General features: G+C 43.1%; 1 protein-coding gene across 5 annotated transcripts in view; it reads left to right on the forward strand.

Moving 5' to 3' along the window:
* Positions 1–26,038, forward strand: part of LOC102382687 (macrophage mannose receptor 1-like) — a 136,772-nt gene that overhangs the window by 56,633 nt on the left and 54,101 nt on the right. For all 5 annotated transcript variants that reach the window (XM_014526091.2, XM_025192669.1, XM_025192670.1 and 2 more), the window contains 8 exons: positions 2,201–2,316; positions 7,984–8,132; positions 10,024–10,223; positions 12,267–12,388; positions 12,725–12,812; positions 15,314–15,458; positions 20,317–20,358; positions 20,460–20,623. In XM_014526091.2, the coding sequence (XP_014381577.1) occupies positions 2,201–2,316; positions 7,984–8,132; positions 10,024–10,223; positions 12,267–12,388; positions 12,725–12,812; positions 15,314–15,458; positions 20,317–20,358; positions 20,460–20,623 (1,026 nt within the window). The remainder of the gene's footprint in view (positions 1–2,200; positions 2,317–7,983; positions 8,133–10,023; positions 10,224–12,266; positions 12,389–12,724; positions 12,813–15,313; positions 15,459–20,316; positions 20,359–20,459; positions 20,624–26,038) is intronic.

Consider the following 26,038-nt stretch of genomic DNA (forward strand, 5'->3'; position numbering starts at 1 on the left):
GGCGGATGGTGAAGGTGATCAGCTCGTGGTCGCTGTCACCCAGCTTCCCATCGATCACTAGGTCACCGACTAGGTCATCCCCAGTAGCCAGTACCAGGTCGAGCAGCGCTTTGCCTCTCGTTGGCCCATAGACTTCTTGAGTCAGGTAGAGGTCATCCACGCACGAGAGGAAGCTCTGTGACTGCTCAGATTTTGCTGAGCGATCCTCCCACGAGATGTCCGGGTAATAGAAGTCACCCAGGGTTGCGCTGCCTCAGGCCCCTCCCCCACTGCCTGCTCCAAGGTGCGCATGCATGCACCAGTACAGAGTTGATGCCTGGGCTCTGGAGCCTGGCACAGCTGTTTATAGCCTCCCGGCTGCAGCCGGCCATGGCTCTGGGTAGTTGCTGCCAGCCAGGAACCCGGGCTGCTCCCAGCAGGCAGCTGGGATGCTGCAAGCCCTGCTGCGAGAAGCCCAGGCTCTGTTGCTGGCAGCAGCTACCCAGAGCTGGGGCTGACCATGGGTTGCTGAGGAAAATGGCCTCACATGCCATGCTTAGCATGTGTGCCGGGCTTTGCTGACCCCTGGTCTGGAGCATGCAGGTTGCAGAATGTGGCTCTGCCCTGGCTCTGGACCACACTGTCACCACTGCACCTAGCCTGGTCTCAGAGCAGCTCCCCGCCCTGCCATTGCTGCTGTGGCTGGTCTCTACAGAAACCCTAGCCCCTTGCTAACAAAGCAGGGCTGCTGCTGAGGTGTCCATGGAAGCTGGCCCCAGTCACACGGGCAGGGGTTGCTGGGAAATGAAGTCTAGCTCCCAGTCAGATCTACCATTTTGCCCACCTCTGCTGCACAAGTACTCCAGGGAGACTGGCAAAATTTTGGTATGCTGGGGGCCCTTGTGCATATTGCTATTGTCTCTGGTTGATGGAACTTACAGGTATGTTCCTTGATAGTAAAGGAAAACACATCTCCCTGTTGAGAAAACATAAGAATTTAAGAAGAAATTTGGGAAGTCACAGCAGCTCTACTGTCTATTGCACTCCAAATTTTGTGATATTTGGCTTGCAAAATGTTAGAGGAAAGTTTTAATATTAGCTGGGATATCCTTTGCTTTGCAAAACATCATGCTACACTTGATTTCTCATGTATGGCTTTTCCCTTTTGACTAATTCAATATGTTCTCTAGACTAGTGGTATTCAACCTGTGGTCTGCAAACCCTTAGGGGTTCACAGGCTGTCTAAGGGCTCCACGAAAGTTGACTATGATGAATCAGAAGTATGTGAATTCCCACACTTACAATTCAAAGGGGTGCACACCTCCATTTGAAATTTCCAAAGGGCTCTGTACTTCCATTTGAAATTATTGAGGTATCTGCTAATGAAAAATGTTGAAAAGCACTGCTCTAGACAAAATATTGCAGTGCACTGTGTGTCAGTAAAGCAGACAGCAATGTAGTCAAGCCTGAAACTTTTGGGGATGTCATTATGGATCCCTTAGGGAGAAAAAACAGGTTTATTCAGAAACATTAAAAAAATCATTATATGCTATAGCTTGTTGCGTACACATGCTGTAGCAATGATGTTTTCAGAAGTTTTTGTTCCTGGTTACAAATATATAAAGAGTTGTAAGTTATTAATGATTACTTATGGTGTGTACAACTTGGCAAGAACTTATGCAGAGTACATGGCATTGTTATTGTTGGAGTAACTTTTAATGAAAAATATTGATACTTTAAAGAACACAATATATTTCATACTTTTCTGTAAATGGACTATACATTAAATATTTCTGTCCTCTAGAGTTTGTATGCCGTAATGCATTTGTGTTGAACCAGGTTAAAATTTCAGATGGAATACTTCATGTTGTTTCTTCATATAGGTAATGAAGCAGCTTTACTGCTGGGTAGAGAAAAGACAGTGATAATCCACATTCTGCCTTTTTTTTTTGTTTAACAAACCATTTTTCTGAAATAGTTATCCCTCAGGAAAATTGGGTCAGCTCCTTATTCCAAACAAAACTCTTCTGTATTCTACTTATTTTAAGGAACTGCTTTGCTAAATGCTCTTCTCTCTGCTTATTTTCTGACTTGTTCTTATTGTTTCTTAGTTGTTTCAGGGCTTAGCTGTAGTATTGTTTGTAATAATTTTTAAAATAAAGTACAGCAGATTATAATGCATTCCAATCTTTGTGTGATTGCCTAATATTTATTTTGACAGGGCTGGAAAAGACATGGTTTTTATTGTTACCTGATTGGAAGTACATTTGCATCGTTTCCTGAAGCTAATCAGACCTGTGGAAGAAACCAGGCTAATCTAGCTAGTGTTGAAGACAGGTATATAAAAGGGTTTGTAATCTGAGGGCTGATAGGATTTTATCAGTAATGTTTTAAAATAATCTAGATCACTGAAATAAAATTTTTGATGTTGATAAAAATTAGAGATAAGTATGAGAAATGAAATTAGGTCTTCATATTAACCTTCTCAAAATTATTGTGCTTGCGGTTAAATCCAAGGGGTTGAGTTCAGTTCATAGTCAAAAGGGACCGGTCTGAATAATCACTATTGAAGAATCTACAGACCAAATTAGTCCCTCTTCTGTACTGGAGCAGTCCCATTATTACAAATAGGGCCAACAATGGTGTGTAACTTCAATTTCATGAAGATTTCAATCAATGACAATTAAAGAGAATTATGTTTGATCTTTCTTAGCTGTGGTGGTTTAGCCAAGTTTAGTAAATTGTATGTCTGTGAAAGCTATTTTTTGTTGCCAAATGAGCAGCTATGGCTCTGAATCATAGAATCATAGAAAATAAGGGTTGGAAGGGACCTCAGGAGGCCATCTAGTTCAACCCTCTGCTCAAAGCAGGACCATCCCCAACTGTGTAATCACAGCAAGGCTTTGTCTAGCTGGATCTTAAAAACTTCCAAGGACTAAGATTCCATAACCTCTCTGGATAACCTGTTCCAATGCTTTACTATTCTCCTAGTGAGCAAGTTTTTTCTAACTTAAACTTCTCTTGCTGCAACTTGAGACCATTGCTTCTTGTTCTATAATCTGCCACCACTGAGAACAGTCTAGCTCCATCCTCTCTGGAACCACCCTTCAGGTAGCGGAAGGCTGCTTTTAAATCCCCTCTTGGTCTTCTCTTGTCTAGACTAAATAAACCCAGTTTCATTAGATTCTCCTTGTAAATCATGTGCCCCATAGAGGATCTGATGTGAATGTGATAGGGGAAGCAAATCCTCTGATCAAGAAGGTGCCATTTTACCTAGTCATATTTTAGAGTATGCATACAAGCTAAGTACAGACATTTGGAGAGGTTATGCGGAAGTTAGATTGAGTTAAAAATGGCCACCCAATCTAAGGGAAGTCAGGATGGGGGGAGGAGGGGCTAGCCAGGAGGAAAGAGTTGGAGGGATGGCAGGGCAAGCAGGCTCAGGGGGTGTGGGGGGATTGGAGATCCATGGGAGGAATGGGGGGCAGATGGCTCTGTGGAAGTGATCAGGGGGCTTGGAGGGGCAGGTGGCATCTGTGGAGGGATTGGGGGGCATCAACAGAAGGGATTGGGGGGCAGGTGGGAACTGCAGGAGTGATCAGGGAGATTGGGGATACAGGAAGAATCCATGGGAGCAATCAGGGGGCTGGCAGTGTCCATAGGAGGAATTGGGGAGGGCATGTGGGATCCATGGGAAGGGTCAGGGGGCAGGTGGGCTCTGCAGGAATGATCAGCAAGAGAGGCATGGTCCACCTGAGGTTGGTGGTATCTGGGAGGTCTTGGCAGGATCAGGGGAGTTTATGGAGTCTGGGGTGGTGGGGGGCTTGGGTGGGACCTGGGGTTATTTTTAGGCCCCTGGTTCTCCCCTCCACCCCCCTGGTGAATCTACACCCTATTTCTCCCGCCCTCTACCTCACTGATATTTTCTTTCTCAGCTGCCAGCATAAAGCATGTCCCTGATAAATCTGGCACTCAGGTGGCTTGTGGGATGGGAGGTTTGAGGGGAAGGGCTGTTCCAGGGAGGGAGTGAGGGGCAAGGGGCTGGGGGGACTAAAAATAGCCTGAAGCAAGGGGGTGGGTAGGAAAAGCACAGCCTCAGGGCTGGGGTCAGCAGTTGGGCTTTAGCAGCCCTGGGGCTGCACAAGTAACTATCTAAACATTCCATGCATTGGTCTAACCTAGATAAATTAAGTTTGAGTGTATATCAATCCAGGTCTATCTTAGACTGGGTTCTGCCATTTTTAGACTGGTCTGTGGGCACAGAACTTCTGTTCTGTTATGGGCTTAGATTGGTTTCTAAACACTAAGACTGGGTTTTAAGTGCAGGATCTGCCCCTGGGCAAACTAAATTAGATTAGGTAGCCATATTCAATCTGATCCCCCTCCCCCTAATTTTCCCTCCCCCCTGAATGTCTACACTTATCCTTAAAAGTATACATACAAACAAACTAAGCAAAGGGTAAATGGTTTTGTACCTGAGAATCCATCACCATGCAACTGTGTAAAATGTCACATGTGTTGGTGATACACAGCTTTGAATGTTACATGTTGGATGACTGAGAGCTCCTAGCTCCTAAGCAAAGCCCATTGTGTCAATATGGCTCTTCATAATTTTTTATATTTGTTTTCTAGTGTCTAGACAGATCTCTACATACCATGGGCTGTACAGTATATGCTCTACATTGCATGGGCTGTACATTAAAATGTGGTTAATTTTTCATGAGATAACTTGTTACTGTGGTCTTAGTGAGCTAAACCTCTGCCTGTCCTACTGATTAATACACAGAACACTGGCACATTCATCAGCTGTTCAAGCATGTCATTTCTATGTGTAAACAGACTAAATCACAATGGAATTGCTTCTAATAATTGAGAACTACTAACTTATGCCTTCTGTAGGACCTCTCAAGCCAGCTGATCTTACAAAGCATTGAAAACTTCAGCTTTTCTTGGCTCACTGAGACATACACAAACAAGCATTACATTTTTTCAGATGTACCTTCTGTTTTTGTGCTAAGTGAATGTAAGAGTGAAAAGCAAAACTTTACCTACTTTACTTCCTCATAATCACGTAATTCCTATGTTGCAAGCACCTTAATTCTTGGTAGAAAGACTCGCATTAAGCTTTTATCTACATAATCATACAGTTCTTATATAGCAAGCCAAACGGAATCCTTTTTGCACCCATGATTTTTGTAATATTTTTGTCTTTATTTTAAATGTCAAAATGCATCTCATGAAAAGTTAAAAGTGGATAATTACTCACCTGTGGCTAATTATGTATTAGTACTGATCCGCTTGGAGTGATGATTTAACCACATTTTACTGAATTGTCCTGTATGTGGGCATATGTATGTATACAGGCAGTCCTCGACTTATGGCGTTTTGACTTATGGCGATCGCATTTGCGGTGCTCCGCCATTTACACCCGTGCTATTACTTATGGTGCTGGATCCTCACACTTACAGCACTACAGGGAAATTTACAGTGAGAAAAAGAAGGCAGTAAAACAAACATTTCTGGATCAGCTTCTCTGGGTGCCGCACTTCAAGAGGAATGTGGCTAGCATTGAGAAGGTCCAGAGGAGGGTCACTCGCATGGTCAAGGAGCAGTGGGGCAGGCCCTATGAGGAGAGGCTAAAGGGTCTGAACCTATCCACAAGAGAAGGCTGAGAGGGGGTCTGATGGCTGTTTACAAACTCACCGGGGGGGCCAGCGAGAATTGGGGTAGACTCTGTTCTCCTGGCCACCACCTGGGGTTACTAGGAGTAACAGCCACAAATTGTTAGACAGACAAAGTTCCTTGGGTGAATTTGATATCTTTTATTAGACCAACCCAAATAGTTGGAGAATAGTTATTAAGCAAGCTTTCGAGTTCAAAAACCCTTCGTCAGGCTAAGGAAGTTTCAGCAGTTGGTGTGTGCTCTTCCTGGATGGAATGAAAAGTAAAGAAGCCAGGGGCTGGGCTGGGGAGTCAGTTGCCAGGCAGATTATATTATTAATTATATATGAATTATAATCATGGACTAAACATAGACATTGGATTTTTGATACATTATAATCTGCCTGGCAACTGACTCCCCAGCCCAGCCCCTGGCTTCTTTACTTTTCATTCCATCCAGGAAGAGCACACACCAACTGCTGAAACTTCCTTAGCCTGACGAAGGGTTTTTGAACTCAAAAGCTTGCTTAATAACTATTCTCCAACTATTTGGGTTGGTCTAATAAAAGATATCAAATTCACCCAAGGAACCTTGTCTGCCTATGTCCTTAGACCAACACGGCTACAACCTACACCCCTACAAATTGTTAGAGGAAGGTTCAGGCTGGACATCAGGAGACATTACTTTACAGTTAGGGCTGCCAGGCTCTGGAATGGATTCCCAAGGGAAGTGGTACTCTCTTCTACTGTGGGGGGTCTTCAAGAGAAGGCTGGACAGATATTTGGCTGGGGTGATATGACTGTGGCACCCATTCCTGCCTGGGGTTAGGGGGTCGGATCTGATGATCTGCTTAGGTCCTTTCTGACCCTAAGCACTATGAAACTATGAAAAAGCCATCAAGTGGCCCTAAGTCTCCACAAAAATCTCCCCAAAGAAGCTCTTCTGGATTCCATAGCCCTGATGAAGGTGTGCCTTCACCTTCTGATTAAATAAAATTTTATGTGATTAGTTGCTGTATTGCCCTGTTTAATCGATTTATATACAGTACACTTTAGAAAGCTTTGTACTGTACAGTGTATATCATTTATAGTTGATTAAATCATTGATTTAAATATGGTGTTTATGGTCATTTCTGTAAAAAGTAGGGCATCAGGCGCTTGGTCAGGAACGTAACTCCCTATTATAACATTGTTTCTATGGGAAAATCTGATTCGACTTGTATTGTTTTGACTTACAGCATCTTTTTCAGGAATGTAATGCGCCGTAAGTGTGAGAACTGCCTGCACTGTGTCTTCTAATTTAATGCAAATGATCAATAGCCAGTTTCATCTGGCCTTCAAATTATACAAATATGTATGTTTAATTAGTTTGACATTTCAAGATTGTAACTGTTTTGATGAGCCTTGTAGGTATTTCTTAAACTTGTTATAATTGACTTTCTCTCTTCATCTCTCTAGTCCTAGGCACTTTGTCTTTGTGAGTCTCAGTTCTCAGCTTACATGCTTGTTAATTTAAGTAGATTTAAGTTTTTATAATGCTACTCTAGATATCACGCTTTGGTTTATTTCCTTTCTAGCCTTCAAACCCTTAAAAAGCTCAGAAATAGATATTTGTTCCTCGTTTAACATCAAACTGACTTGTATATAGCAACAAGTAATTAAATATGTAGCTATTGTAAGCAGTGGCATAGGTAATGACCTTTCCACCCTGAGCAAAACTCCCATCCTTTGTGTGTGTGTGTGGGGTTGGGAATTGCTGGAGAGCAGGGGAGGGAGAAGGGAGAAGGAGGGTTATCTTATCTACCCCAAGTGTCCCCATATCTGTGGCCTCTGGCTGGGCAGTGCATAGATGTTTCACACATGGCAAAGACTGAAGGGGAGGCAGAGGCCTTTTGGTGCCCCCTTCAAGTTGGCACCTGGGGCTGATGCCCCCCTTCCATCCTTCAGTTACCCTGAGTCTAAGAACTAAGATTAAACAGGGTTTCTTCTTTATCCTTCCTTTGTTCACCTCCACTTCATTCCTCCACCATGTAATCTTGTTTACAGAAAAAAAGGAAGAAGTGATTTGATTTCAAAGTTCATACAATACTTATTGAGTGGTAGTTAGCTGTATTAATCTAAATTCAGAATTAGAGACTTATTTCTGAATGAGTTAGTCTTTAAGTTGCTACTCTGCTCTGCCTTTTGCCTGACAATATTTATTCATAAATATTATGTTCCTTTGCTTTGTCTGAATAAACCACTCATTTATAAACTCTTACATAAATCATTTAATGAAAATGACACATTTTGATTAAATCTAGATGTAATATCAATTCAATATTTTATTTTATTTTATTACAGATATGAACAAGCCTATCTGACTAGTTTGATTGGGTTGAGGCCTGAAAAATATTTTTGGATTGGCCTTTCAGATATACAAGAAAAAGGGACTTTCAAGTGGACAAGTGGTGAATCTGTCTTATTCACCCACTGGAATTCAGAAATGCCTGGTATATATGAAAGTACATTGAAAATAGCATCTAGTCATGTTATTTGGTACCAAAAGACTGCACTGGCTCTTTGGTGGTAGGGTTTTGTCATTAGAAAGTTTGTTACTTTGGCATAAATGGTGGAATGATGCCTGCATTATGTTAGCCTGCTGGTTCATGCTTTTTGGTAAAGGTTTAAATTGAAATCAAGATCTATGGGCCAGTCAATTTAGTGCAAGGTAACTTAGTGCTGTATGTTTAGGGGCAAAAGAGATTAAAGAAAAAAAATCCTATATGTTATCTGTGGCATTTTAAGTATTCATCTTAAAAATATAGGCATGTACAGGATGAAAATATAATTTCTTACCAACAGGTTTTCCTGTAAACATTAGATTTCTTAAATTGTTTTGATATTTGAGGATTTTTCAGTATATTCACAGTGAACTACTCAAGTATAAGTCACCCTGTAGCAGAAGATCAAAACAAGAGTTTTTGCACCTCTGAACTCTTAAACTTTATTTTCAACAATTAGGTACTATCGGGCATTGTGCTGGCCAGATTTACCAACCAGTCCTTATCAACACCCCCCCCCCCCCAAAACAAAACAAAACAAAACAAAACAAAAAAGCTGTAACATTTCTCCATAAAGTCAATTAAAAATCTGAGCTGTCCAGAAAAAAACTAAGCAGCTGTGAGCTTGATGGAAGGTCCATTGTCTGAATTAAGCTGGATGCAAATGTTGATGTATGGACAGAGTGGAGCCACCATGTGTCTGAGCAGGAGTACAGCTAGGTGCCCTGCAGGGAGCTCTCCATCAGGACTGTGGCCTATGGGAACCTCCACAGTGCCCTTCCCCCACCATAGCCACATGCTGCCACTTTGTTCCATTGGCTGCTCGCTTGAATGGTAGTCAGGACCATGCTTTCCCAGGCATTCTGAGGACTGGGCAGGACAAGGAAGGGTGCAGTGTGGCTGGGACAGAGATATGGGGCAGGAGGAGTAAGAGGTTATAGGTCAAAGTTTGTGTTAGTTTTGCGGGGAGCAGGGATGGCAGGCATCAGGTTGAGGTTGAGACAGGATTCCGTTGCAAGTGTCAGGGTGTAGGGTCAGTAGGGACCCCTGGGATAAAGACAGCACAGTGTAAAACTATTGTTGCAGTCACATAAGACTGTGGTCTGTATTAAAACCCTAAATTTGAGCCTGGCTCTTACTGATGTTTAGGAGCTGGCAGAAGGGTTATATTTATATTATGTAAAATATGCATTAGTAAAAATGTATGGTTGTCAGTAAAAATCTTTCAGATTGCCAGTAAAAAAAAATGTGGGGCTTGGCAACTCTGGAGCTAGCCTTTGGCAAAGGATGGGCTACATTCATTATGACCAATTTCTATATTATTTTTATTAAGTTACTAGGTTTAAGATTTAGGTTCAAATATTTTAGTCATTCAGAAATGCCTACTGGCTTTGAAAGTTTGTATGTTTCCTACAATGTATGTGCAAAAGAATGTAACATATATACAGACAAAATGCTCATCAGAGAGGATCATAGCTGAGATCAGAGCATCAAAAAAATAATTGAGTTTAGAAAACTGCAGATGGTGGTGTTTCAGTGCTGGCTTAGAGGCACACTAAGCTCACTGAGCGCCCAGGGAAGGGAGGGTGGTGGTAGTGGTGGAGGGAGGCACTGAGTGCTCTCAACCATTATTGGGTTGGCTGTTAAAGGGTGACAGGATGACATACACTTATTCAGTTTGCCAATATATGGTTCAATCACAAATTCAGGGAATGATCTTAATGATTTGTTTGTTTGAATATGAGTTTGAATTTGTGCAGAAATATATATTTTTGTAATATCAGAACTGAATCCAAATCGTATGCAATTTTGATTTTTCTATATTTTTGCTTACAAAAAGGAAGAAAGCCTGGTTGTGTTGCTATGCGAACTGGAATTGCAGGTGGATTATGGGATGTTATAAAATGTGAAGAAAAGGCAAAATTTCTCTGCAAGCAGTGGGCTGAGGGAGTGACGCCTCCACCTGTACCTACTACAACTCCTGTCCCCACATGCCCTGGTGGTTGGGATTCAAACAATCGCATCAGCTTCTGTTTCAAAGTCAGTGTACTTAATTTTGAGTTAGGTAGATATTGTACTTGAAGTTAATAAATGCAAAAGGAATGTAAACAATAATAACTGGCATAAAGGCAATCATGCATATAAATACTGAAATGATCCTTGAGTATTCTGTAAACTGAGGGCATGTCACAGCTTTCTCAGGAGAAACCACATGTGTACAGATGTTCAGGATCTTTCTCCCAGAAAAAAACTGGCTGCTCTGAGAGAAAAATGACCTAGGAATGACAAAGGTTAAATCCTTCCTGGAAGAGAGCAAATTTCTATACATGTTTTCTCTTGATAGAAGGCACAGCAGAGTCCTCCAGCCTCCCAGGGTGCTTTGTCCCTGCTCCTTCCTTTGGGAGACAATGTTATTCATTTGACTCTGATATTCTGGCCTAGTATTCACAATCCTAACATTCTCCTGCAGGGAGACACAGGTCAACCCTGAACGGTGGATCAGCCATGATGGTTTGTGCATTGCTGTCATCTGTCTACAGGCTTGAAGAAGTCAGAGGATGCTGACATGTATGCGCAGAGGCCACCTGGCTTTGTAGCTTCAGCATTGCAAGCTCCCTGGTCTTCAAGGGTTCAGCATTCAAATGTCTGTTCAGTGGGGTTTGTGGTTTTCTCTGTTTAAAAAACCCCAAAATTTGTGTTTTTCCTCAGTTAAAGTGAAACTCCACTATATATGTAGGTATCAGTTGAAAACAATTTTTTATTGATATATTTACAATTTTACATTGTAAAACTGGGCATGGGGCCGCACCCAAGTGGGACCAGCTCTGGAAAGGAGCTGCCTCTGTGGCCCAGTGGGTGGGACCTGGGGTGCAAGGGAATGCCACACACCAAGGTGAGGCACAGCAGTGGCTACAGTGGTATTGCAGAGTTGTGCCCCCTGCTGTTGCTGGGTGGGCTGGGGTGCATCACCTTGGGGTCCATGGCAGCACAATGCTCCCTCCTGCACCAGGTTCTGCCTGCTGGGTGGTGGAGGTGGCTTCTCCAGAGATGGTTCAGCATTGTTGCAGACCTGCACCCCACTGCAGCACAGGAATCTCAGGGGGCACATGCCCCCTTTGCCATGTTGCCTTGCTCCCCCACCTCGCTGCATCGTCTGTGTTCTCCCACCCACCAACACATTGCCTGTGCCCCCCACAACTCTATAGACTTACTTGGAGGGAGCTGTGGGTGCTTCAGGAGCTGTTCTCCAGCACACTGCCTGGCTGCCATGTGCATGTATGCATGTGGCACCCCCTGCATCCTGCTCCCTGCAGCCCTAGGCTAGAACTCTGCCAGTCTGCAAAGGAAAACCTGTAATTTCCTGCATTTTTCTCCTTTAAAGGAGAAAAATCCATGATTTAAAATCCATGATTTTCCCCCCTTAAAAGGGAAAATCTGTGATCTGTGTGAGTATCTGCACTGTGACTTCAATTTAATGAGGAGAAATTTTCAATTTTCTCCTTTAAAGGGGAAAATCCATGATTTTCTCATTTAAAGGAGAAAATCTGTGATTTCTCCTTTAAAGGGGAAAACTTGTGGGTTTTTTTCCATTCAAGGAGAAAATCCACCTTTTCTCACAGCAAACAGAAAACCCAAATCCCTGCTGTTCTGGCATCTGCAAATAAGTTTCTCTACCAGAAAAACAAACCTGGGAGAATTCTCTTAGGCCATTTGAATGTATTTACAGACTTATTTACAAGCCACATATAGAAGAGGTACCTAATCCATCACTGAAATGCCACCTAGTTCTCTAAGTTTTTAAATGCCAACCAGTAAGTCCTTTAAGTTTTAAATGGGCCTTTCCTCATGTGTTGTAATATAGCAAATATTGCTCTCCCAAGTGTTCTCCTGTTACCTGAAGCAAACATTTCCAAGTGAGAAAGAGTCAGTGTATTCAGTTATACTTATAACCTATTTTTAATTTTGCATGATTTGCTTTTTGACTTGTTATGACATCCTACCACAGGAAAAATGGCAAAGGTTTCTTAATTTTTATGATGCATACAAGGTACTCTATCTGATTATAAAATATACTTTCTATAGCCTTATTCAAGAGAACAAAAGAAAACCTGGTTTGAATCTCGAGATTTTTGTAGAGCTATAGGAGGAGATCTGGCCACGGTTAACGGTAAAGAAGAACAGTATGCAATATGGCGCTCTATAGCGTAAGTATCTGCACGTGAGTTCACCTTAATAAGGAGAAATTTACCTTTTGATCCTTTCTGAAATAGTTGGTTTAAGTTGAAAATTTATAATCTAGTGTAATATTTATTGTTCCAGTTAAAATTTCAGTGCTATCAGCCAATTTATCAAAGCTACTGGTAGTTGTGAATAATTCTTTTTTTTAATTATCTGGAGACAGATGCTCAGTATTTGCATACGAATCTAACAAATTTAAGAAAATGTTTTACAAAGAGTTTATCAAACTGTTTGAGGTGATAATTTTGTTTATTTTGTATGTGTGCATTTTGCTTATCCTTTTTCCCTATTGAATGTTTTAGAAACAGTGGACTCTATCATCAAAATTTCTGGATTGGTTTATTTTACTTGAATCCTGATGATGGATTTTCCTGGAGTGATGGTTTTCCAGTGAGTAATTGTTTTTCACAAGAATATTTTTTTCATGATGTGATGATCTGTCCGTTATGTCTTTCTATTCCCAATCATATGCATCGACTAGCTTTGGTATAACTGAATAGTAAGCTCAAAACTAGATTGAGCATGCAATATACTACTTTTTTTTTATTTATAAAATGGAATTAAAATAAAAGGAAGGGGATAAAAATAATAAGACAATATAGTTTCTATACATGGATTACATTCACAATATTAAAGTACCTTTGACTGTTCTAAGAAAGAAGGGTTTTTCAGCAATCTTTTTTTTTCTTGGCCATCTCTCATTATGCAGGACTGACAAAATTAATGTAGATGCAAAGTATAATGAGAAATATTTCTAAATATTTTCTGTGATACTTGGAACCATGGATAGTTTCTCCTTTATCCTTTTGTTTTGTATGGCTGATAAGGGAAGGGGTAAGGAGCAGAGCAGCTGATCATGATGGGGTCAGGGAACAAAGGGGCAGATTGTGGAGGAGGCAGGAGTCAGTGTGACACTCAGGGCGTGTCCACACATGCAAGCATGTGTGCTTGCGGCAGTTCAAATAGAGGCAGTGCAAATTTGAGCTGGGGCTTTTTGCTTCAGCATGTGCTTGCACATGCACTTTGTCATGGAGCAAATTGTGCCACTTGGGGCAAAATAACCCTGCCTGGCTCCTCCCAGATCTGCAGCCAGGGGGAGCTAGAGCCTGGGGCCAGCACCTGTGTTGTCCCCAGCAGTATAAAAAGCCACCCTGACAAGTAGCTCAGGGCTACTAGCTCTCAGGAGCTTCTGGAGCCCAGCCAATTGGTACCTGGAGACACTACTCCTTGTGCCAGCTGGACTGCTGAAGCGGCCGTGAGAGTTCCCTGCACCCTCTACCCACTGCAGCAGTCTGGCAGTGGGGGCTGCTGCCTGACTGTGACCTGCTACGCACCTGCCAGACTCAGATGGGGACTTCAGAGCCAGTAGAGGCATCTGCCCCTCTGGGCCAGCTGCCAGTGGACTACGGTTGCAGGGTTGGCCTTTGTGGGGCACTACTGCCATTTGTGCCCCCTGCCTAGCCATCTGGGCAGCTGTCACCTGGAAGATGTTCCAGGTGTGGTGGCCTGCTTTGAACTGTCAAAGTATGTCCTCCTGGCCCCATATGTCCAGCTGGACCCACAGCCAGCTGGGTCCAAGGTGCCAGCTCTGAGCAAGCAGGGTCCTGCCACTGGCCTCCCTAGCAGGAATTCTGGTGCTCCCTATTGGCAAACTGGGATTTTTTTTATCAGGGATTTTTCAAAGTCACTCTCTAAAATACCCCCAAATCCATGTTTCTCCACAAGTAAAACAAAAGACCACTATAAAGACAGAGAGCAAGACAGAGACAGCAATCAGTTGGACAATGTTTTATTGATATATCTACAGTGTTAAAGCAAGTCTCATCATAATAATAAAGTGAACTCTAAATACATGTTTCATGAATTCATGAATAAATGTTTTGCTGCACTCCTACAGGGTGATGGCCCTGCCAACAGGGGGTTTGGCCCTCTCACAAGGGCCGCATGTTTCAGCACCAGGGTGAGGGCCAACCATGAGACACTCTGGCAGCCAGAGCATTTCCATGGAGCCTCCAGTTGCCTCTACCCACTTTTTAAAACATTGAAATTTTAAACCCCTGGATATCCAGGGGTCTTATTTTTTCCCTGCACTGCAAGCTTGCAGTGCGGGGAACATTTTTTTGTTCCCACACATGCCTGTTGCCCTGCCTCAAAGGGGTTTGATGTGGGGCAAGAGGCATGTGCGCGCTCATGTGGACGTGCCCTCAGAGGGGTGGGGTTTAACTTGTGGCACATGTGGACTTATAGCATGTTTGCCAAAAAAGTTGGTCTCTGCTTTACTACCTGTATGTCAGAGTAACTCTACTAAAGCAAAGATGTAAAACTAGAGTTAACACAATAGTGCATTTTATGGGTGTGTTCAATTTCCAATAAAGGTGGTTAAAATATTTTGATGGGGCAGTTTTCTATCAGAAAATGCTGACATGTATTACAGGAACATCATAATTTAACAATATTTTCTCCAGAAAAAGTTTCAACTTCTTTGTTTTGCTTCAATAAAGTTGAAATATTTTGCTAAAATTAAATGTGTTGGTTTGATTTTATTTAAATTCATTGCACTTTCTTTATCTATATTGTAAGTTTAAATGTAACAATTGTAATCTTAATATTATATATATCAAAATGTTTTAATGTTATCAAAACAAAACATTCCAATGGTTCCAAATTGAAATATTGCAAAACTTCTGTTGTACAATAAATTGTTGTTTTTGTATTTAACAATTTAGAATTAAAAAAAATCAACATTTTTACATCTTGTTTGGAAATTCCAGCTTCTGATCTGTTACATTAACACTGGAAAGCCATCTTGGTTTTCTGTTTTAATACTATGAAACCCAATTATGTCCTTTTTATATGAATAAAATTGTAACCAAACTATGTTTTCACGACAGGTGAGGTATGAAAACTGGGCCTTTGGAGAGCCAAATAATTATCAAGGAGTTGAACTTTGTGTGGAGCTTACTGGAGATTCTAGCATGCTATGGAATGACAGGCATTGTGATTATTTACATGCCTGGATTTGTCAAATAAAAAAAGGTACGACTACTTCCCTCTTTAAATTGGGACAAAAACCACCCTTCACCACACACCTCAAGAAGCTGATATTTCTTTAAAAAGCCTAAAGCTTTGTAAAATTATCTCTGGAATATTGTGTATAAAAATGAAATGTAAAAATTGCATTAGTTCACTTAATTTCAGTAAGTTCAGAGATACAGAATATCTTACTGGGTCCCTGCTATTTTCTTTGAGACTTTGTCTTGCTCTTTTTCCATGATTTAACCAAACAAATGACATTCCTTTCTTTATCACAAGTCCAAGTAGACTGAATTTCAAATTCACATCTGATTTTTCATTTCCATTGGTTCAAACCTTTCCAAACACATTATATTTAGAGTTTAATTGCTTGAGTCCAGGTTCAGGTCTTTGGAAAACATTTATTTTATGATGGCATCAAACTGAACAGTTCTACATGCAAATAACATGTAGTTAACAAAGCTCAGACAATTATTTCATCACAGAAACCTATTTTGGAAGAGTTTGGATGGAAATTGAGACATTATTAATGAAAGTAAACTGCTAGTTAGACCCAAAAAATCAACTTCATGCTGATGAAAAGATTTATAGAAAATGCAGTGAGAAATTCCTCTAAGAAATTACTACCTTTTGAGGTGTTTTTTCTGGAAGTTAAATCATTATAAACAAATGATCTAAGCCTGGTTGCTGAGTCTTGCCATTCTTCTGCTCCCAGCTTGAATTCGTGAAATCCATTGGCAAAATGCCCCATTCCTTCTTGTGATGGTCCAAATAGGGAATCCCAACCTACTATTGCTATCAGTTACTCTTTTAATTTTACAGGTCTGTGTGGTGGAAGGGTTGGTATGTTGCTATGTGATAATGTTTTGATTTTTTTGTTTGTATTTTAAATGTGGAAGATATCTAACAAATTACATGTAAAATGATATTTAAAAACTTAATTTAAGTTGCAAAGTCAAACACTTAAAATTGAGAAAGTCTCTTCCAGTTATCTCTTCAGCCTTAATTTTGGGCATCCCTATGCATATGTATTGTGATACCATATTACATTATATCCCATAATGTTTTTGTTTCAAAGGTTTCTTGCCTCATTCATTGTTTGTTGGTGCCACTCTGGCCCCATGACTTGTTTACTGTGCACTGTTCAAACCCTGTTCTGATGACAGAACTGTTCATTTCCTCATTGGATTTTCTGTTATGTTCATTGCTATTGTACCAGAATACTTTGGAGCACAATTATGTAATGAGTCATTAGCTTCCTTCTCTTCCTGCAAATGGGAAACGAAAATTTGCAAATTAACTTGTAAACTTGAAAATTAACTTCTTTTCTACCTTGGTGAACATATAACACCCACAAAGTCTCCTTATGCCTGCTGAAGGGTGTTTGTGCCCAAAAGCTTGCAAATAATTTTTGTCCAACTATTTAGTTGGTCTAATAAAAATGTCACATCTACCCAAAGAACCTTTTCTGCCTATGTCCTTAGACCAGCAACCTTGCTAAAGTCATGATATATCATGTCCACTTCTCCTGGCATCCACAGAAACAGTCATTTCATCATAAAAGGCAATCAGGTTGTTCAGGCATGACTTGCCATTGGTCAATCCATGCTGATTGTTCCAAATCACCTTCTCCTCCAAGTGCTTAGAAATGGATTCCTTGAGGATCTGCTCCATGATTTTTCCAGGGACTGAGTTGAGGCTGTAGTTCCCTGGATCCTCTTTGTTTCCTTTATTAAAGATGAACATTATATTTGCTCTTTTCCAATCATCTGGGACCTCTCCGAATTGTCATGAGTTTTCAAAGATAATGGCCAGCGGCTCTGCAATCACATTGGCCAACTCCCTTGGCATCCTTGGGTTCATTACATCTGGCTCCATGGACTTGTATATGTACTGCTTTTCTAAATAGTCCCTAACCTTTTCTTTCACCACAGTTGACTGCTCACCTTTTCCCCAAACTATGCTGCCAGATGGAGTAATCTAGGAGCTGGCCTTGCCTGTGAAGACTGAAGTGAAAAAGGCATTGTGTACTTCAGCCTTTTCTGCGTAATTGGTCACTAGGATGCCTCCTCCGTTCAGTAAAGGGCCCACTTTTTCCGTGATCTTCCTCTTGTTGGTGACACTTCTAGAAATGTTTCTTGTTACCCTTTGTATCCCTTGCTGGCTGAAACTCCAATTGTACTTTGGCCTTCCTGATTTCATTCCTGCATGCCTGAATACTCTTATACTCCTCCCTAGTTTTCTGTCCAAGTTTCCACTTCTTATAAGCCTCCTTTGTGTTTTATCTCAGTGAAGAGCTCTCTGCTAATCCAAGCTAGTCTTCTGCCATATTCACTAGTCTTCCTGCGCATTGAGATGGTTCATTCCTGTGCTCTCAGTAAGGTTTCCTTAAAATAAGACTAGCTGTCCTGGACTCCTTTTCCCCTCAGGCTGGCCTGCCAGGGGATCCTACCCATCAGTTCCCTGAGTGAGTCAAAGCCTGCTTTTCTGAAGTCCAGGATACATACTCTGCTGTGTTCTCCTTCCTTCCTTTTCTCAAGACCCTAAATTCAATCATTTTATGGTCACTGCTGCTCAAGTTGCCATCCACTACTACATTCCCTATCAATCCTTCCCTGTTTCTGAGGAACAGGTCAAAAAGAGCATGGCCCATAGTTGCCTGCTCCAGCACTTGCACTAGGAAGTTATCTCCAACACTCTCCAAAAGCTTCCTGCATTGCCTGTCCACTGCTGTATTGCCCTCCCAGCAGATGTCAGGGTGATTGAAGTCCCACATGAGAACTGTAATCTGGAAAGTTCCTCTGTCCATTTGAAGAAAGCTTCATTCACCTCATCCTCCTGGTCTGGTGGTCTATAGCAGAGCCCCACCACAACATCACCCTTGTTGCTCTCTCCTCTGGCCCTAACCCAGAGACTTTCAACAAGCCTATCTCCAGTTTCATGCTGGATCTCTATGAAAAAGAGCTGTATGATTGACTCAAAGTGAAACTCTTTTTCCTCCTCCTTCTCTTCCTCCTCCTCCCCCCTGCTTGTCCTTTCTGAACAGTTTATACCAATCCATGACAGTGCTCTAGTCATGAAAGCTATCCTACCAAGTCTCTGTTATTCCAATCAAATCACAGTTCTTTAACTCTGTGAGGATTTCCAATTCTTCCTGCTTGTTTCCTAGGCGCTGTACATTCATGTACAGACACTTGAGATAACAAGCCAATTGCATGTCTTTCTCAGGAAGCATGAGAAGGCTTTCCCTGTTGCCCTCACCTGCTTGTGCTTCTTCCAGGGCACCCAATTCCCCACTTACCTTAAGCCTTTATGTGTATAAAGCACTGTAGCTGTGTAGCAGTCTGCCAGCTCAAGGAGCCTGGAGGCAGTCTTCAGGCTTGCAAGGGCAACAATCCAGGTGCAGGCAGTAAAACCTGGTTACAGATTGCCCAGGAGGACTGGGACAGCTGATCCAGATAATGAGCTAGCCCACAGAAAGTTAAAAGGGATGATGGCAGGGAGTGAGAGACTGGCAGAGGCAGTGTGTTAGGCTCTTAGGGAGAGGAGCCAGAGGCAGGCAGGCAGACAGTTGAGAGCTGATGGCCAAGACAGGCAGACAGCAGGGAGTGGAAGGCCGAGAGCCGAGACAGGCAGATGGCCAGGAGGGCAAGAGCTGGCTGGTCAGTACAGCAGAGCCCAAGGATCCTGCTTGGACTGCCTTCTCCTGGGAGGCGGCCAGAGACTGAGTGTGCATCAGAGACTGTGTGCATGCCTTGAGAGAAGTGAGAAAAGGAAGGAGTGTGGGCTGGTAGCAGCAGACCCTAACCCAGGCATTCCCTTTGGTCTGGGAAAACACCACTGTGTTGTGTGCTTGTACAGTGACACGTGCCTATGTGGATTGACTCGTGCCTGGAGGCAGCTTGCCCCTGGGGAGTATTGATAATAAACAGGGTCTGTGAGCCAGAAAAAGGACACTGAAGGACCATGAGTGAGCTATTTAGCCCTGAATGTGCTACAAGCACATTTTCTGTTGATGCAGTATGTACTCAGCACTTCCTCAGATGAAACTCTGGCACCTCAAGTGGAGTACCCAGAAAACAAGAATCACACAGCTAGTGATTACTTGTGAAATGTTTGGTTAAAGTGATTTGCCTGGCATCACATAGATGCTTTGTGAAAGAAGATGCTATTTAAAAAAGCATTCAGCTGGCTTAGCTATAAAACCATCCTCTCCCTGCAATCCCATGCCACACTCCCAGCTTCTGCAATAAATGACAAGATGTCTGGCAGACAACAGCCTATTCAAGACATAATTCTGATCATTGCTGCAGCAGCATGTGCTTGTCTAATTAAAGACTGTCTCACAATTCAGGCAACATGGCGGGGAGAAAATAAGTTTATGTGGGTGACTATTTTACTATTATTTTACCAGTATTTTATTATTTTACTAATTTTTGATTTTTCAGATTGTATTGTCTTTTTGCATTAACAAAATCAAGGTAAAGTGGCCTAGTAAATTTAGCAGTGTGGGGCATACAGAAGTTGTGCCCCATGCATATTGAAACAGTAAGAATTCAGTTCCAACACATTTAAAGGGAACTTACCATAAATATATTGCATTTAAGGACTAAAAGGATTTTTATTAATTAATTATCGATCAATTATTAACAGTGCCTAAAAAAGTTTTCTTAAGCAGTAGTTAAGTTTATAGTGATATTTCTTTATTTTATTTTACTTAATTTCCTGCAGATTATTTCAGAAATTAGAACATACCAGTTAACAAATTCTACTCTATTACATTTAATCCATCACTGACTATAAATTAAACATCAGACATGGAACATTCCTATGAAATATATTATGTATTTTTATTTTACAGGAGCAACAGTAAAACCTGAACCAACAGAATCTCCTGCTCCCAGTAAGTTTTTTTTTTTTTTTTTTAAATGTATTTTTATTATTTTACTGAGAAAAGCTTGTACAGAAGGTACAATACATATAACCGTATTATTTATTTTGAAGAATATAAGGTTACTAGTGATGGATGGATTATAAATAAAGACAAGCAGTACTATTTCAGCACGGACAGTGTTCCTATGGAAAAAGGTCGGGAATTCTGCAAGAAGAATTTTGGTGATCTTGCTGTCATTGATGATGAAACTGAAAGGAAGTTTCTGTGGCGATATGTAAGAAAACTATTTATTGTTTCGATACTTAATCAACCAGGCCAGAGAACATGAACATAGAAACTGTTGTCTGATGAGCTAATTCACTGTTAGTTTTGCACCAGTGAAATTAGGGAAGTTAAAAAGGTATTGAACTGGAAATAAGCAGTGGATAAATTTGCCCCTTATGTTCTAATTGAGCAGGATAGTCTTTTGCTTTTGTGTGTGTTGTACAATAACAAGGATTGTAAGCATTAAACAAATAGTCTGCTTCCAAAGCTTCAAAAGGACAGTTATTCCACATCAGTCATGCTATACTTTACCAGCAGTTGCCACTAGGGGTGTTTGAAGTGGGCCCTATTCGATTTCGATTCAGCCTGAATCAGGGACAGTGATTCGATTAGTTGATTTGGATCACTGTTCCTGATTCGATTTGGCTGAATCTGAATCTGAAGATTCGATGCTGATTCAGAGAATCAGTGATTCAGACAGTCACAGCTTTAAAAGTTTTTTCTACATTCCTTGAGGTACCAGTGTGGTTGCTGGGGTGCATGGAGTGTCCCACAGGAGTGTGTGTGTGTGCGGGGGGGCGGGTGGCCCTCCATGTGCTCAGCAGCAAACCTGGAAGTAGACTGGAAGTATGTGCCCCAGCATCACAGCATTCAGGAGCTGCCTGTACCTAGAGGTATGTAGAAAAAAACAGTTAAAGCTGTGTCTATGTCCGAATCTTTCCAAATCTCTCCGAATCAATTTGGAGGGTTCCAATTTGATTTGGAGAAATTAAATGGTCCTCTGATTCTATTCAGATTTGGAGATTTGTCCACTGAATCAAGCCAAATCTCCACTGAATCAAATTGGGGACTGAAGCTTCACACAGCCCTAGTTGCCACTGTATCTGAATTTAATTTTAATTGACCTATAGCAGACTTCAAACAGGAGCTGCAATACTTAGAATATTGCCTTATCCAAGAAAGAAAATAAGGTCAGGCTGTATGTAAGACTAAGGGCCTTGTCACACATTACATTGTGAGCTGCTCAAGTGTTGATCAGTGTTAGTGCTAGCTTGAGTTTGGAGCAGTCATAAGTTTAGGCCAACAGGAGCCAGGAGGGACTGAAAACGAAGAATCCCACCCCTTCCCATTCTGGGCTTCTCCCCAGGCTCCTGGGGCTCCCTTGGTTCTGCCATGCCTATAGGGTTCCCCTGGTCCCCTGGCTGCTCAACCCCCACTGTTGCTGGGCTGCTTCTCTTCTCTGGGCAGAGCCAGACCCAGAGGGCAGAAGTGGTGGGGACTGGGCAGGCAGGTTAACCCTTCCCTGCCTGCTCCCCTGGGACAGAGTGCAGGCCAGCCTCAAGTAAATAGGGGGCAGGGTGGGGGCAATAAGCAGGGATCTGTGGTGCTGAGGTGGATGGGTGGGGCAGTAGGCCTGATCCAGGCCAGCAGGGGAGGAGGGCTGGGTGTGGTGTTTACACTAATGCATTGCCTAGAGTGGCTACACATTAGTGTAATGTGAGCTGGGTAACATGGATAAACCTAGGCTGGTGTAGTATAACTTTAAGCTGCCTAAAGAGTGCTTAAAAGTAGTTTCCAGGTGTTAATGTGTGGACAATCTAGGGGCTAAGAGCTCCAGGAGCCACCTAAAATTAATATATAACATGGTCCTAAGATACCCATTTGGGTGCAGTCCTGTGTCTTTCTCACAGCAAGCCTTTCAGGGTGGGGGTTGGGTTGGATAGAACTAGGGACATTCCACTCACCTTGCTCACCCTACCCTCACAGATACACTGCAGGCCATGGGGCTGCTCCTACCCAGCTCCTCGATGGACTGTGCAGTGCTACCTCTGCCTTGGAAAAGACTTCTGTAGGGAAGGGAGCCATATCGGCACCCCTGCTAAGTTGTCACCCCCACTAAGTTGGCACCAAGGGAAGGCTAAATTGTGCCTTCCCTTGTTCCACCCAGTTACTTTACTGCTGTCTCATATTGCACATTCTTATATCACAAACCTAGCACAATCCTGAGAAACAGGAGAGAATTTGGGGCATGGATTAAATTACAGAGGCAAACTTGTATGCTTATTTTGTGCTAAGTGCTGGGGTTGGTGGGAAGGCGGTGCTGCAGGGAGTTGCATATCTAAACTGTCTTGAAGCCTATGAGTTAGTTCAAAAAAATTAAAAATAAAAAAGTGCTTAAGCTTTATTGAATTGGATGAAATTTGGTAGTGAAGACTGATGAAGAGTTTATTTTGGATGCAGTCCACATTTCATAGTGTCATAGTTTCTAGGGTCAGAAGGGACCTGAACAGATCATCAAGTCTGACCCACTGCCCTGGGCAGGAATAAGAGATGGGATCATAATACCCCAGCCAGATATCTATCCAACCCCCAAGGTAGGGGAGAGCACCACCTCCCTTGGGAGCCCGCTCCAGAGCCTGGCAGCCCTAGCATTCTAAGAAAGCCAAGTATGTCCATCACTAGGAAGTTCAGGTGATACCTGCTATAGATTGTAAAAGAGGTTTTGATTCTAACCATTTGGAAAGAAAACTCCATTAAGGCTAAGCACAGACAGTCACAAAGCCTGAGGCTGAATCTATTCAATCTTTTCAGCTAGGGACCGAAGTTGCACATAAACCAGTTTAAGTGATGAGAAACTAGTTTAAACCTGAAGCAGAATAGATTTCAGTGCACATAAACCAGTTTCAAAATGGCTGAAACTGGTTTAAGATAACCCTGATTAAATGTACTGTCAGACTTATCTGATTTGGGTCATATCAGTTTGTGCAACTTTCTGTCCCAGACCACTTCCTGGTTCAAGTTAAATCAGTGTCTCAGCATGCATTCTACCCTGGGCTAGGTTGTGCTATCTGCTCCAGAAAGCAGGGCTGTCCCCACTCGTGTGCTCCTTAGCTGGAGCAGTGAGGGCTGGTTGACTGGGGGGGATGGGGGGAGGGGAACAAGCCCAGCTGCAACCGTGGACTATAAATCCCAGAGGCACCTGGAAGCAGGAAGAGGAAGTGATGAGCAACCCTGCAGAGTCCTGTTGCTGTAATTCTGGACTGCAAATCCCAGAGACCTTGGGTGCAGCAGGAAGAGAAAGTGAACACATAGTCAGAGAGTTGTGCTCTAGTGCCCCCAAGTCTCTGGCCTAAGCCACTGCAGGCATATAGCTGCATTTCCTGTATCAAAGGTAAATGTCTATTCATTTCTACTTCAATTTAATCTGTGCAATTTAGACTAACCTGCAAAGACTGAATTGATTCAGCCTCACGCTTTTTGACTGGCTGTACTTAGCCTGCAGGTTACTTTAAATTGTATAGACTGAACTGATAAGCAAGTGAACAGATATTCACTTTTGTTTTCAGAAATGCAGCCACATGCCTGCAGTGGCCCAGGTCAGAAGCTGAGGGGCACTAGAGCATACCTTCCTTCTCTGATGGATCAGACAGCTTGGGCCTGTGAAGGGGGAGGTTGTGAAGGAGAGGCATAACATCTTAGGATCCTGAGGGACTGAGAGTTAACTTGAATCTGGAAGGGATCTGGCACAGAAGTTCAATAAATTGATTTAACCTAAAGCAGTTAAGTCTGATACTATGTCCATCCAGGTTTGTCTTAGACTGGTTTTGGCCATTTTGAAAGTGGTTTATGTTCATTGAGCTTCTGTTGTGTTACAGATTTGAACCAGTTTCCTATCACTTATACCAGTTTGTATAATTTTTATCTTTAGCCTTGCACCCGCCGGGCCTCGTATATCTTACCTCGAGCCTCCTTAATCTGAAGGCTTGCTGGTACTCACCTTGCCGTTGCAGGTGGCCTTATGGGAGATCTTCACACACGCCGCAGGCTGCCCCTTCTCTCCTGCCATGACTTTGAATCTTCTAGTGGGTGGGGCTTCGTGCAGTGCGGTCACCCTCGTCAGTTGGCTGATCACTGATGTCTTCTGCAACTGACCGCACGCTCCCCTAAATACTCGATGAGTTCACCTCTCACTCCCTCAGTCTTCCAGACTCACACCACCTCATCCCCTTCTAATACGGGGGAACATAAAACACCCTACACAACTCAAAGAACAAACTTCACTAGCCCTGAGAGAGGCACCGTCCCACCCCTATTAGGCTTCCATATGGAGCACAGATAGCCCCTCAACACCTCTGCTTGTTAACGGAGCCTCCTCCACGTGGCCCTACTCTGTGGCCCCGCTCCACCTAACCAGGTTTAACACTACTCCCTCTACTGTTTGCTGCTGTCATGACCCTTTTTCTGGATTTCCACAGCACAGCCGCCCTCTCTCTGGGTCCTTGCCTTGCAGCTGCCCTCTCTCTGGGTCTTCGCCACTCAGCAACCCTCTCTCTGGGTCTTGCCAGAGCAGCAGCCCTCTCTCTGGGTCTTGCCAGCGTAGCTGCCTTCCCTCTGTGTCTTCCCCAGTCCGTTGACCTCCCTGTGCCCTGGGAACTCCTACCGGCTCGTGTCCTGGCGTGCCTGCAGCTGTTATTCTGGCTCCGGGCGCTGACTTGTTGCTAGGCTCCTCTGTTCCTCCGCAGCCGGTGCGTGCAGTCTCTTCCGGCATCCCGTGCCTCCGGCTGACACCACCGGTCAGGCCCTCTCCTGGTGCCCACACGCCCCTGCTCCTTCTCACCGCTGGCCCCTTTATTTCCGCCGGCTGGCAATTGGGAGTGATGTCATCCGCCGGCTGCAGGTGACTTAAGGCACGATCAATGCCTTGCGCGGGCTCTCCCCGCCGTCCTTGTTCCTCCTCCCGTCCTGCAGTGAGCAATTTTCCTTTCTTTACTTCCTCCTGTCTTGGACGGCCAGGGCCGACTCGAGTTATGCTCGTACGTCAGGGTGGGCTGGTGAATGGAGAGGCAGACACAACTTATTGGTTGCAAAAAACTTTACTCATGACGCTTGCAATCACGACGCAGGTGGTCCGGTCATCGTAACAACCACACGAGTTGCTCCAGCTGGCGGGGCCCAAGCCAGTTAATCCGTCCCCAATTCGAAGCCGGCGGGGAAAGGGGTACGTCTGGGGTTGCGCTCAGTGACGGAAAGAAAGATCGATAGGTGATCAGTCTATCGATCGGCAGCTGCAAGTCAGATCACTTCAGAGGCACTCTGCAGCATGCTCAAAGTTCTTCGACTTGGGCGGAAGTCGCGCGGAATTTTAAACGGCCAGCGAGCCAATTACTAGCCGCCACGTGGAAATAATTTAGCACTGGCCAATAGCGGGGCACAAATTTGCATCCGAATAGCGGGAACTCTTTGCACCGTGCATTTCTGTGCTGCAAAGAAGAAATGCATCCTGCATAGGAAACTGCAAATTGGCGGGAACTCTCCTGCACGCAGGCTCTTAATTGCAGCAGAACACTCTGCCGTGCAAAGGAGCTCTCATGTGGCCAGGAAATTCCATAGTGCCGAGGCACAAAAAATCACTGGGTTGTGACAC

The sequence above is a fragment of the Alligator sinensis genome, unplaced genomic scaffold (assembly GCF_000455745.1).
Source record: "Alligator sinensis unplaced genomic scaffold, ASM45574v1 scaffold995_1, whole genome shotgun sequence".
NCBI classification, from domain to species: Eukaryota; Metazoa; Chordata; order Crocodylia; family Alligatoridae; genus Alligator; species Alligator sinensis.